The sequence below is a fragment of the Dendrobium catenatum genome, unplaced genomic scaffold (assembly GCF_001605985.2).
Source record: "Dendrobium catenatum unplaced genomic scaffold, ASM160598v2 fragScaff_scaffold_716, whole genome shotgun sequence".
NCBI classification, from domain to species: Eukaryota; Viridiplantae; Streptophyta; class Magnoliopsida; order Asparagales; family Orchidaceae; genus Dendrobium; species Dendrobium catenatum.
In genome coordinates, this window is record NW_021319178.1 from 19,015,637 (window position 1) to 19,028,926 (window position 13,290).

Sequence of the window (13,290 nt, forward strand, 5' to 3'; positions counted from 1 at the left end):
GTTTTCATTGATATGTGATGAAGCAATGATGAAGCTCATTTTTCAATTGAATGACACGCAAGTAGTTAGTGGATTGTAGATGACACTCAATAGTCTTCCAGGTATCTAAGCAAGAGTCAAGGTTCAAGATGTAAGGCGTGATAGAGGATTGTTACTATATTTTGATCAACCATCATTCAAATGTTGTAGAGAAGGTTATGAGAGTTGTCTGTGAAATCGGTAGTTATTCTATTCGGAGTGACATTGGATCAATCTAGAAATTTTGTCGAATCCATCAGCCTTGAATATTTTGAGTAATTGAGATTGTAACATTGGGTAGTTGTCACTTGTGAGTTGGGTGCAGACTATGTGCTTGATGTTGGGAATTAGAAACTTGAGAGAGGAGGGAATATTGCCATCATCCATATTAAGGGAGATGATAGTTTTGAAGAGAGGAGGAAGGCTGTTCCATTGAGGAGAAAGCCAGAGTCTCGGAAAAGAGAGTCTGATACTATAAAGAGGTATAGAAACGGATTGTAGAGGATAAGAGTAGAAAACTAGGAATACAGAGAAGATAAAACGAGAGTGAAGACCAAGGAAGTCTTTATATTCCCAATTATTATCGACCCATACAGTTAATAGATATATATATATATATATATTGTAACGGTTGTGATCATTTGGTTTGTTTACATTGCTAGCCGCTAGATTGTGATTAACTGGCAGAGAAGCCCGCGTGCAGACTTCGTTTATTCCATTATTTGGTCCAGAAAGTGCGGTGCCACAGAGACTTCGTTTGGGACGGCTTTTTTACTGCTTCTTAAAATAGCTTTTTAGTACAAAATTAAAATTTTTGTACTAAAAAACGGTTTTAAGAAGCAGTAAGAAAACGTCCCAAATGAAGCCTGAATGTGGCTGTCTGCACTAATTAATATTCCTTCCCTTGAAATCAGGGATTCAGGATAATTCACGAAGCACAACATATATTTTTTGATCCATTTGGAACCATCCCAACATTTTCATTAAAAGATTAGGACTCCAAAACAGCGCCCTTAATTACTTAATCTTCTCACCTGATGAGACAAATTCAGTATCAGGTTTGTCAGGTTTTGGACTTGATGCTAGTGGGGAAAGCAATGGAGTAGTCATGGAGAAGGAGGTGCATCGGTGTATAAATTACAAGTTATACACCCCTAATTACTTAATTTAATATTTTATAAATATTATCTGTATTTATGTTGCTTTAATTTTGCATAAAAATTTATATAATGTTTATTTAACTATTTTACTTTGAAGATAATATTATTGCTTATGAATTCTTCATGTTAGCAATGTTTCATGAAGCATTCCTTAGTACACATTAAACATAATAGTGTGAATTTTGTGGTGAAGTTGAAAATAGTGGTTACCAAACCCAAGCAAAAATGAGATTGGCTGAGGATTACTATCACGGCGATGGACAATGATTAAACAGGTATGAAAAGTCAACACCAAAAAATTGAAATAAGGCTAATATGATGATGATACCGAGGTGAAGCTGAAATTGGTCGGCACAAAATCTAAGCCCAATCCACTAGTCTTGTTAGATTAAGGATTATTTTGGGACAGCTTTCTTACTGCTTCATAAAACAACTTTTTAGTACAAAAATATATATTTTTTACTAGAAAGTTTCTTTTAAAAAGCAGTAAGAAAGCCGTCCCAAGCGAAGCCTGAAAATTATGAGAACAAAATAGGACCAACCCATCAGACATCAGTTATGATACATTGTAATTAAACAGTAATTTTGGTACGTTTTGTGAATGATAACTAAAATAACACATAAATTAAATGATGAGTTGATGATTAGTGCCTGGACAATAATTAATCCACGTATAGAACTTGAACAATAAAATGGTCACATTGGTATGAATGAATTCTAACTAATCAGTTGATAATGAAGGAATTGGAGTCTAATGAACAAGTTAACCTATAATTAGTAGAGAATTAGTATTTTCTGGTAATTTATCTATGTTAGTGTAAGTATACGGGATTAGATAGTAAATTTCTGCATATTTAATGAGAAACTAAACAGTAACTAATTCATAAGTAATTATGTAAATTAAAAGCCTATTGAGCTAAGTAATCAATTTTTAAAACGGTTTAATTTCCTGATTAATAGAACAAAGTCTCATTACAATTTAGATTTAATAAGTCTAATAGAATCTTCTTGCCGTACAAAAAAAAATTGGATCAATCCCACATAGTTAAACAAGATTAAATTGTCAACTAATGCTTCGTTTGGGACGGTTTTCTTATTGCTTCTTAAAGCAACTTTTTAGTATAAAAATTAAAAATGTTGTACTAAAAAAGGGCTTTAAGAATCAGTAAGAAAGCCGTCCCAAACAAAGCCTAAGATTACTCTAAACCTATTTGCATTAATGCAATTGAAAACTTTAGATTTCTTATATATAGATAGCATTTCAGTCATGAGGATGAAACATTCAACTTTTGAAACTAAAAAGTGCTATACACAACCCTTGAAAAGCATCCAAATATTACGATTAAACAGAAAAAACCAATGTGCAGAAACTGGATATTATTGTCTAACCGGAAATTTATTCTCTAATCTAAGGAAAAATTACAACATGTCATCCTAATTGTATCTCTAGAAAATCATCAATTCATGACCTGTTAACCTAACTACAGGAGAGTAAGGTTGAAACTTGTAAGTTAGTTAAAACCCGAAAATACTAACCTGAATTCAGTTACCAATACTCCGCACAAGAACAAGCCCCATTTTTGAAATGATGAAAGCGGCTTGCATCCCTCACAACAATCTCTCTTCTGGTGACAATACTTACAAGCTTAATTACACAATGGCAGTCATCACAAACCCGGTGACTCTGTAACACTTGCAGAGGGGTGGATTCTGGTGTGTTGAGCAGCCCAAAAGTAATTGCCAATATCTCACTATGGTAACCCAAAATTATCTGATCATGTTCCACCACATCAGGAAATAAACATCTCCTCTGAGGAAGATATCCCTCTTTAACAATCTCCTGCATCAATGCATCAAGCCTCTTATAGATCTCTTTGCTCTGTGGATGGGAATTGTCTCCAAAAAGAAACCTATGGGGTTCTTTCTTTATCTCGATCCAACTACAAGCAGGAACAAGTCTAAGACCTTTCCTCACTAATGAATCTAAAACCTTGGCAGCATCATTCATTCTTCCACTGCTGTTATATAGATTTAGGAGTACAATGTAGTTTCCCAGCTTCTCTGGTTCCATTCCAAGAAGCTTCTCTGCTGCAAGTTTTCCTAGCTCAAGATTCCTGTGAACTCTACAAGCTCTAAACAATGCTGCCCACATGTTCTTAGTTGGGCTTAAAGGAGCATTCCTTATCAGAGCCAAAGCATCATCCAAAAGACCCTCTCTTCCCAGCAGCTCTATCATACAAGCATAGTGCATCGCCCGCGGCTTCATCTTGGGATCATGGGCCATCAATTCAAAGATCTCTCTCCCTTTGCTTAACATTCCGGAATAGCTACAAGCACCCAAAACTGCAAGAAAAGTCACATGGTTTGGAACTATTCCTTCCTTCACCATACTCTCAAACATTGCAACAGCCTCAACTCCCATACCATGATTACCATAACCTCCTATCAAAGCATTCCAAGATACCAAATTTTTGCGAGACATCTTATCAAACACATTCCTTGCGTCATCCATTCTCCCCCATTTGCAATACAAATCAACAAGAGCAGTGCATGCAACCGTATCCATACCAAACCCATTTCTAACCAATCCTGCATGAGCTTGCTTCCCTTGCTCTAGTGAACCTAACCGAGCGCAGATTCTGATGATAATAGAATAAGTAAAGTGATCCATCTTGACATTGGAGTTTTGCATCTCATAGTATACCTTAAGAGCTTCTTCACTATATCCACTTAAAGCATATCCGGCTATTATTGAATTCCAACCCACAACATGCTTGTCAGGCATCGCATCAAACACCATGCGAGCCTCATCAATGCACCCACACTTTCCATACATGTTAATAAGCGCACAAGACACAAATAAGTTATCATATAGGCCAATTTTAAAAGCAAGTGAATGCAACTGGCTGCCAGCAGCAACTGAGGCCAACCCTGCCACAGCTCGTATGGCAGTTGCCAACCCACGGGAGCCAACATCTGATAGATCTTCCCATATAATCAGAAACATCTCAAGCGCTTCATCATAGGACCCTGCATCAACCAGTCCTGAAATAATGGTGTTCCATGACACAAGGTTTTTGTGCGGCATTTCATCGAACAAGCGGCGTGCATGCATTATCATTCCACACTTAAGGTGCATCAAAAGGACCCTATTCATCATATACTGATCAAAATTAAATTCAGACTCAATCATGTGGCGGAAGATGAATCGAGCCACCGTTGCTGACTTGAGGCTGATGCAAGCAGTGACCAGAGAATCGTAAGTGCTAGTGCCAATAGCTTCGAACCTGACACTGCCTTTGCCACCCACTTCCAGAATCTCAAAAAGCTCAATGGCTTCTTTGTACTTCTTCAAGAAGACCAGCCTCTCAATCTGATGACAGAGAGCTGAGGGGTGGGCCTGGGTGATTTGGGTGCTATTGGACTCGTTGGAACCTCGTTCCAGATCCGGAGAATCAGTAACCGGCATGAGTTTCCTCATGGGCCTTGCCTTCAAACCTTGCTCCATTGACGAGCATCGGACGATGAAATATGAGATTTTTCTTTCGTTGTACAGAAGACTATTGCATCCTCGTATGGATGGATCGAATGAATTGGTCTTTTTGTCATTGTAGCCCTCCGAAGTAGCCAACAATGAGTGGAAAGGGGAAGACGAAAGCTTCAAGCTTCCTCTGGATGGCAAGTTCCAAGGAAGGAAGAGGATGGCATCCATTGGAGCACTATTGGCGAGAATATGACGCAAGAATTTAGCTCTTCGAGAGAAATCAGAGCAAGGAGAGACTTACAGGCTTCGGATGAGAAAACCTTGAAGGGTTTTCGCCTACTTCGTAAGCTTGTTATGCTGAGCTTTGGGAGATCCGTCATTTGAGGGCTGTTCCGTGGTGGAGGCGAATTTCTTCTTCGATCGTCCAATATCACTGTTCTACCAAACAATATACTTCTCAGAGACGAGAAATTTTTTTTTAAAAAAATTTACACTTGAATAACTTGATAATGCAAATGAGAGAGAGAAATATTTAAATTTTTTTAAAAGTTTTAAGGAGAGGTCAAAATTAAATTAAAGCTTAAATTATTAAAAAAATCAAATGTATTGATATTATATATACATATATATTATATTTGCTAATTGTTATTTTACCTAACTTAATATTAAGCTTTATCTTATGTTTAAGAAAATAATATAATTTAATAATTTTATTTTGATTTTTTTTGTGGGTATTAAGTTTTGTCTGTAAATATCTTAAAAGCTATTGTCAAAATTCAGAATTTATACTTCAAAACTTAAAATTGTTCAAATGATTTGTTATTTTATATTTCTTAAATGGGAAATAAATGCATTTTCTATTTAAAAGTTAAATTCATAAAAAAATAAAGATGTATGCATATGTTAATCTAATATATCTAATTTAATCTATATGAGATATGCCTTTCAATTAATTCATTGCCTCTTTAATTAATGTACAAAAATTATAAGTATTTTGATGTCTTTGACGTTAAAACCATAATGCACAAAAATTCATAAAAATATAACAACACAAAAGATATTATAAATACTATATTATATGCAACAATAACTTACTCTTGAGTGTCATAATATTAATGACCAATTTTATATTTCAATCATGCACAAAATTTCAGATATACATCTAAAAAATTACATGAACACCACTTTCATAGAACTCTTATTGAGCCAACGGATACAACGATACATCGATATTCCAAGATTGAAAAACGTCGTAATAGCCATGTCTTTTACTTGTTGAGTAAAGGTTGGTTGAACCATTTGTTGAAGATTGACCTGTCAGAATAGTGGGCCGACGGGCTTTCCTTTAAAAAGGGTTTGATGTTATCCTCTATTGATCACGTGATATAACGATTGGGAGTTATAAGGAGCTTATGCCGACGGGCAAGGGTGACGACTTTATTATAGCCAACGGATTACTAACATACTAACCTTGAAAAATATCTTAATAGCCAGTGATTGTACTTGTCGAGTAAGACTACTGTACTGGAATGCATGTGTAAAGTATTGTTCTTATGATCTCATTATGGATTTACTGATTTATCGATATTGACTGATTTATTGATATGGAATTGATTTATGGATTTTGAATGGATTTACTGATATTGAATTGATTTATTGATACTGAATGGCTTTATTGTATGTATTTAAGAGTTTTCTGTCATTGCACGATTTCATTGATATTTCATATTGTATATGTCATTGAATACGGATACCGATATGGATATTGATATTGCATCGATTCATTGATACTACCGTTACCGATACTACTGATTCATTGTACCGATCTTATAGCATGTGATACATCGAATACTTATCGATACATGTGATACATGTGATACACTGACCACGTGATATATAATATGATTTTTACTGTATTGATTGATTTTAATAGTTATTATTGATTTATCGATTTGATTTCAACTGTCCTTACGATGTATTGAATTGATCGTTTTATATGATTTCACACCGACTAATATTATTGACCGAAATGGATTTCTTTATTTAATGATATTATTGATTTTATTGTTGTGATTGATGCGATATTGATTTGACGGATATTTTAGATACGATATTTTCTTTACTAAATTGTGATTTATCTTTACTGTGCGGATTTACTATTACTACACGATTTCACCGTTATAGCATAATCGTTCATGTCGTCACAGGATTGTTACTGATATTGATACATACGCTACTACTACTGATTCATTGTACTGACATTATATACGTGTATAGATTACTGGATTGCATATGATTTATTGAGCAAGTGATATTGAATAACTGGAATTGCAAGTGTATGTTTTGATATAATTCTACTACATTGCTTTGACTAATGTTATAGATAAGACAACTACTGTAGAGATTTAACTCACGTACTGGTTCATTGAGCTTTATGGGATTTTCTAATGTTCACTGATTCTATCACTGATGATTTTGGAATCTATTGTTTATGCATTGATTTTTGTTTATGTACTGATTTCCGTATCTGCATCGACTCAATGATCATGTGCAAGTGATTGATATTAATTTGACTGTTTGACATGCATATTGCTTCTGTATCGTACTTTGATTTCAGTTGTAGGCTTTGGTGACCTGCTGGGCTATTTAAGCACATTATATATGGTTAATGATTTCAGGTGCAGAGCCTCCCGCGTGAAGCTTCTTTCAGACGCTAGTATAGTTTTTCGTAGTTTTTGGTTCATGCATTGTTTTGTAGCTCGATTGGCTATTGTACATGTTCTTTTGGACGCTACTTTTGTATTGTAATTATGAAATGCCTTAATGTGAATTATAATATTTTGATGTATCTATTTTCTTTAATGCAATTATCATTCTGGATGTTTATATGATCTGAGCGAGAAAAGTAAAAAAGAAAGAAAGAAGAAGAAGAAGAAGACTGTCAGAAGAATCCTTTCACTATAGATATATGGGATGTCACACGATGAAGGTCAAAAGGACCGTAGTCGGGTGGCGGAGGTCTAAAGGTCCGTAGTCGACTGACGATAGTGGTCATAAAGACTATTGTCTGGCGATTAAGTGGAATCCCTGGATCAGTTGTTGGATGGGCATAATTTTGGCATAAGTTGGTGGTCGGACTTAAGTCTGGTGCTTGTCAATGACCAAATAGAAGTTCGACGTCCAGTTGATGGCTTGGCAGAAGCCCGATGTCAGTCGTTGGTCGGGCGGAAGTTTGACCTTAGCCGATGGCCGTGCATAAGTCTCGTGTCAATTCGATGATAGTTGGTGGCTGGGAGGTGGTGGACAAGGAGCTTGGTGATAAGAGGAATATCTGATTCCTCTTCCTCTCCTCTCTTACTTTCACCCCCCTTTTTATGAGGAATCAATCCTTATTGTTTTAATTTAATTGCTCAATCTTTTATTGTTTTAATTTAATATATCAATGTAATGCTACAATATCATATTTATAATAAAATTTTGAGTTTTTCTTCTAAATATTAAATTATTGATTTTATTGTATTGTTATTTTTATGAAAAAAATATATGTATTTTTTACAATTATTTACAATTATATATATATATATAATCCTAATTACATGTAATGATATATTTAATAAATTATTTAAAATTGATAATGTAATTGAAATATACATAATACAAATTTTATTTTTAAATTTTTATTTACCTGTGCACGTATATATATTGCACATCCAACGCGGATCACGCGGGACTCCGTCATCTAGGCGGCCCATATTAATCTCTCTCGCAAAAACTGGCCCTAAATCAGTATAGCTCTCGCCAGACGTAAAATCGTTTACAGTCTCGCAACTTGGTTGCAATGGATGCCAGCCCGTGCCCCCTGGACACCAAATACGCCAACCAGATCGCTGCTCTTCTTGCACCTCCGTCGCCACAAGCAATCCAGGCAAACTTTTCATCTTGATCTCATCCTTCAGCTTTCTTATTTGTCTAAACTTCGTTCATTGTTTTTGTTGCTCTTCATGCTAACGACGAACAATGTTCCACGAATTATACTATGTGGATTTTTGGGCATTGCGCTGGATATCACCGCTTTGTTCGTGTAGGTTTTCCTATTTATTGTTTATAGTTCGGGCACCAACTCACTGGATGTTAGATTAAAGATTTGTTTGCTCGGTTTAAGCCCTCTGAATTTTCCCTAATTGATGGGTGGGGGTTGGGGTTGGGCGATGGCTTGACTAATACTTAGATTTGAACAATGCCTCTTGCAATTGTTATCACTTGGAGTATAGTTGTGTCAATTTTCAATATGATGAATTTTTTACTGAAGCTTCCTTGGTCATATCTGAAATTAGCTGGCAAGTTTTCCTTTTTATTGAAATCCGTAGGAAATATCTGATTTTTCTATGGGAAGAATCTATTTTCTTCCTAACCTTGAATAGCATTCACAGTATTTCTGAAGAATACGCATTTACCGGTAGATGGGACAGTTGTATACTGTCTTGTTTATTGGATTTTCATTGTTGGTAAACTATCTCACTTCTCTCTCAAGACCAAGTATGAGGAAGCTGGTTATTAATAACGTATCATATGGTCGCCAACGGTCCAACCACTTGGTTTAGTGGTTTTTCCTATGATCTCTACTGTAGAGGTTTAAGGTTGCAAAAGAAAAAAAAAGCCATATGGCGGAAATAAACAGGTTTTGAGTGTTTCATTTTGAGGTAAGACTCTAGATTGTAGATTATACAACCTCACACACACACACACACACACACACACACACACACACACACACACACACACACACACACACACACACACACACACACACACACACACACACACACACACACACACACACACACACACACACACACACACACACACACACACACACACACACACACACACACACACACACACACAACCTAATGACATAAAATTCAATCTAATCCGAGCCCAAATGAGCCCAAATCAACCAATTATAAAAAGATTTTAACACTTTATATTAACTGATAACAATAAGAAAGAAATAGAGATAAAGTTAATTATGTTTCACTTTCTCAGTTCGATAGTTTCAATAATTTCACAACATGAAATTATGTTCATACAATATGCGACAAAAGATAACCAATAGATGTTGAATCTTTCATGTAACATTTGACATGCTTTTTTGTAATTAATAGTATTATCAATAATTAGTTGAACTATACTCTATGGGCATACTTACTCAACAACCTCAGTAAATAAAGACTACAAGTTTGCAACATTCTTAGTGATATTTGAAGCATTAACTGATTTTAAAAAAGATACACCTCGCTGACATTATATAAGAAAATTGATTAAGGTTCTACTTTTACTGTGAGTCCATTCATCTGCCATGAGAATACAACCTGTTTCCTTCCAAGTATGTCTGTAGTTATCAATAAGTAATCTATACTCTTTATAATCCTTATGTAGATTAACTCTCATGTTGTGATAAGTGGGGAGCTTATAACCAAGACCTATAACAACAATGACATCTACTATTTTCTGTGCATATACTGAAGTTAAAGCATTAAATAAGATACAACAATAAAAAAAATTATCTTGTTAAAGCCATATCTGCATGCTGAACTGCTTTCTTAGATGTTAAAGCAATCTTAATTGAAGATTAGAACCTGGTTTAGTTCTAAGAGCAAAGAAAGTGTCCACATCAACAAATTTTCTTTTTTCCTTTAGCAAGTTTTGATACATTTGCTTTAGAAGATTGTGTTTTAGGTAGAGAAGAAGAATATCTTTCTTCCTCTGCAGCATCATCTACAGGAAATGATGCACTATCCAACTTCTCATGTGCTTGTGCTTTTTTCTTAAAATTTCCTTTAAGTTCTTACTTCATTTGATATCGAACATCGTATGGAACCTTTTTGCAAGCAGCTATATTTCCCTTAACTCCTGCCAAATGTTGTTTCATTCTATTTATTCCTCTTCCCTTGTATGCAATACCTCAATACAGACATTTGAACTACTTTTTTCCATTTGCTCCTCTAATTTTATTGAAATGATTCCAAGCAATGCCCACTTTCTCACATGCACTATAATTGAAAATTGAAGTCTGATTACTGAGTGCATCCATCCTAATTTGATTAACTAAAAGATATAAACAATTACCTACAATATATGCTACATAATCAATTAAGGTAGAATGAAATAGTTTCATTACAATTGAATCCAGCAATATGTTAATTAAAAATTGTAAGTACATGAAAGCATGAAACAATCATCTAAATGACTACACCTAAACAAACTAGGGAAAACCAAAAAAATTGCTAACATAACCATAATCCCCCAACCATCACCATTATCACTCAAATACAACTTTTAACTTTATCACCATTCAATGCAACAAATTTGAATTCTCGTCAACACCTATAAAATCAATTCATACCATCATCATCAACTTGCTCCCAACATCAACACTAAGATTTATATTGCACTTTTTGATTTATATTATCTTTTTTTATATATATAAATAATATGATAATTTTACAATCAAATTTTAAATGATATTAAGAATAATGATCTAAAATTTTAAACAATATATCTTTTTGACAACAAATCTTAAACAACATTAAAATTAAAACCATCATAGTCTTACAATTTAATCATCAACCAACAAGAAATGAAAAATAGAAAATTCGTAATGCAATGTTCTCTTATCTAAAGAGATCCAAAAAGCTCAAATTAGGAAAACAAAAAATGTGAGCATTTGAACATAATCAACATTAGAATCGGTTAAAACAAAATGCATTAGAAAGAAGCAGAAATCACAAGAAAATTTTTCGAACTTAGAATTAGAAACTAAACAAAATAAAATAGGAATTGTTAACTTATCCAATAAGAGATTGCAAAGTTTTGTCGGTGAGTAGTGAATGCGAGGAGAAGTGCGAGGAGAAGAAGTGAAGAACTTACAGTGGGTTGGAGAGGAGTTGAGCATGAGATGGGAGCCTTTGGTTCGGTGTGGGCTTCACGAAAGAGTGCGAGACGGCGACAAGATAGGGAGTCGAGAGGACATACGTCCAAATAGGGAAGAAAATGAATAGTAGGGTTTTTTTTTTTTCGTATAAGCTTTACTTTCTTTTATTTTAAGCTATCCGATTTTCCCTAACCGGCTCAAAACGTTTTGAATCTGAACTGCACAATTTTTTGAAACCAATATCGGTTTTGCGGTTCAGCGGTCGAACTGCTGGTTCGAACGGTCCAAATCTAGTTCATTGTGAAACCTTCTTTGAAGTAAACCGCAACAGACTGGCTGATCAATTCGTAGTTCAACAGTTCGTCCGATCCAATTTTTAAAGTATTGACAAATTAACCCTCATTATTTACATGAAAAGGGGAGGCATAAGAGAAGAACTATGAGTCTTGAAGAATTTATAAGCTCCACCTCGTTCCACGCCCGACAAATCCATGCCACCAGGTTGGCATTTCTGAATCTCCTTTGGACCATCATCGTCGGACCTCCATCAGGCATCCATTGACGAGCCTTCCTCCATTGTCGCCCGTCAACTGCGGTCCTTTCGAGCATTGTTGCTTGCCGACTATGATATATCTTACTACCATCACCCATTGACTATGTTCCCCTCTGCCTCTGTTAACCGCTGACTACGGTTCCTCCAACCTCCGTCACCTACCGACTACGATCTCTTTAACCTCCATCGCCCGCTGACTACGGTCCCTCCGACCTTCGTCGCACGCAGACTACTGTCCTTCCGACCCTTGTTGCCCGTCAATTATGATCCTTCCGACCATCATTACTCGTCGACTATGGTTCCTCCGACCACCGTCGTCTGCCTATAATCATTCTGACCATCGTCGCCCGACTATGATCCCTTCAATCACCGTCACTTAGGGGTGTCAATTTGGGTCGATGGGTCGGGTTCGGGTCAAACCCGAGTTGACCAGGATCTAAATAGGTAATCCCGAACCCGACCAGTTTTTACAAACAGGTCAGACATTTCAACCCGGACCCGACTAGTGCGGGTTGACCCGACCCTACCCAGATTTAGTAGATTTGGCTGAAGAAGCGCGAGCTGAGCTTCTGAGCCAGTCCGCGAGTGCGGGTAGCGTCGTAGTGACAACAACGATGGAATCACGTAAGGTGTTCGCGGGACTGTGTGTGACGTCCCAGGCATCTATAATGGAAGGATTCATCGACATACTTTTCTTCTTATTCTTTCTTCTCGCTCAGATTAATACATACATTCAGAAATGATAATTGCATTAAAGAAAACAAATACACAAAAATACGATAATTCACATTACGACATTTCATATTTACAATTCAAAAGTTGCGTCCAAAAGAACATGTACAATAGCTGCTCGGGCTACAAAACAATGCATGAACCAAAAACTACGAAAACTACACTAGTATCTAAAAGAAGCTTCACGCGGGAGGCTCTGCACTTGAAATCATTAACCACATATAATGAGTTTAAATAACCCAGCAGGTCACCAAAGCCAATCAAAGCACTGTACGGAAGCAATATGCATGTCAATCAGTCAAATCAATATTAGCCACTTGCACATGATCATTGAATCGATGCAGAAATATAAATTAGTACAGAGGTAGTAATGAATACAGAAATGGTAGTCAATGCACAAACAATATCA

The 13,290-nt window shown here is 35.8% G+C and overlaps 2 protein-coding genes across 3 annotated transcripts in view; one reads left to right on the forward strand and one right to left on the reverse strand.

The window, feature by feature from the left end:
- Positions 1 to 2,540: 2,540 nt before the first annotated feature.
- Positions 2,541 to 5,157, reverse strand: LOC110107045 (pentatricopeptide repeat-containing protein At5g50390, chloroplastic). Its single transcript, XM_028696160.1, has one exon. It carries the CDS (start codon positions 4,888 to 4,890, stop codon positions 2,725 to 2,727), a length of 2,166 nt encoding a protein of 721 aa, XP_028551993.1. The 5' UTR covers positions 4,891 to 5,157; the 3' UTR covers positions 2,541 to 2,724.
- A 3,236-nt stretch (positions 5,158 to 8,393) lies between these two features.
- The window catches only part of LOC110107001 (histone-lysine N-methyltransferase ATXR2), a 48,624-nt gene continuing 43,727 nt past the window's right edge, over positions 8,394 to 13,290 (forward strand). For both annotated transcript variants that reach the window (XM_020837124.2, XM_028696161.1), the window contains exon 1: positions 8,394 to 8,587. In XM_020837124.2, coding sequence (XP_020692783.1) covers positions 8,501 to 8,587 — 87 coding nt within the window. In that variant the 5' untranslated portion in view covers positions 8,394 to 8,500. The remainder of the gene's footprint in view (positions 8,588 to 13,290) is intronic.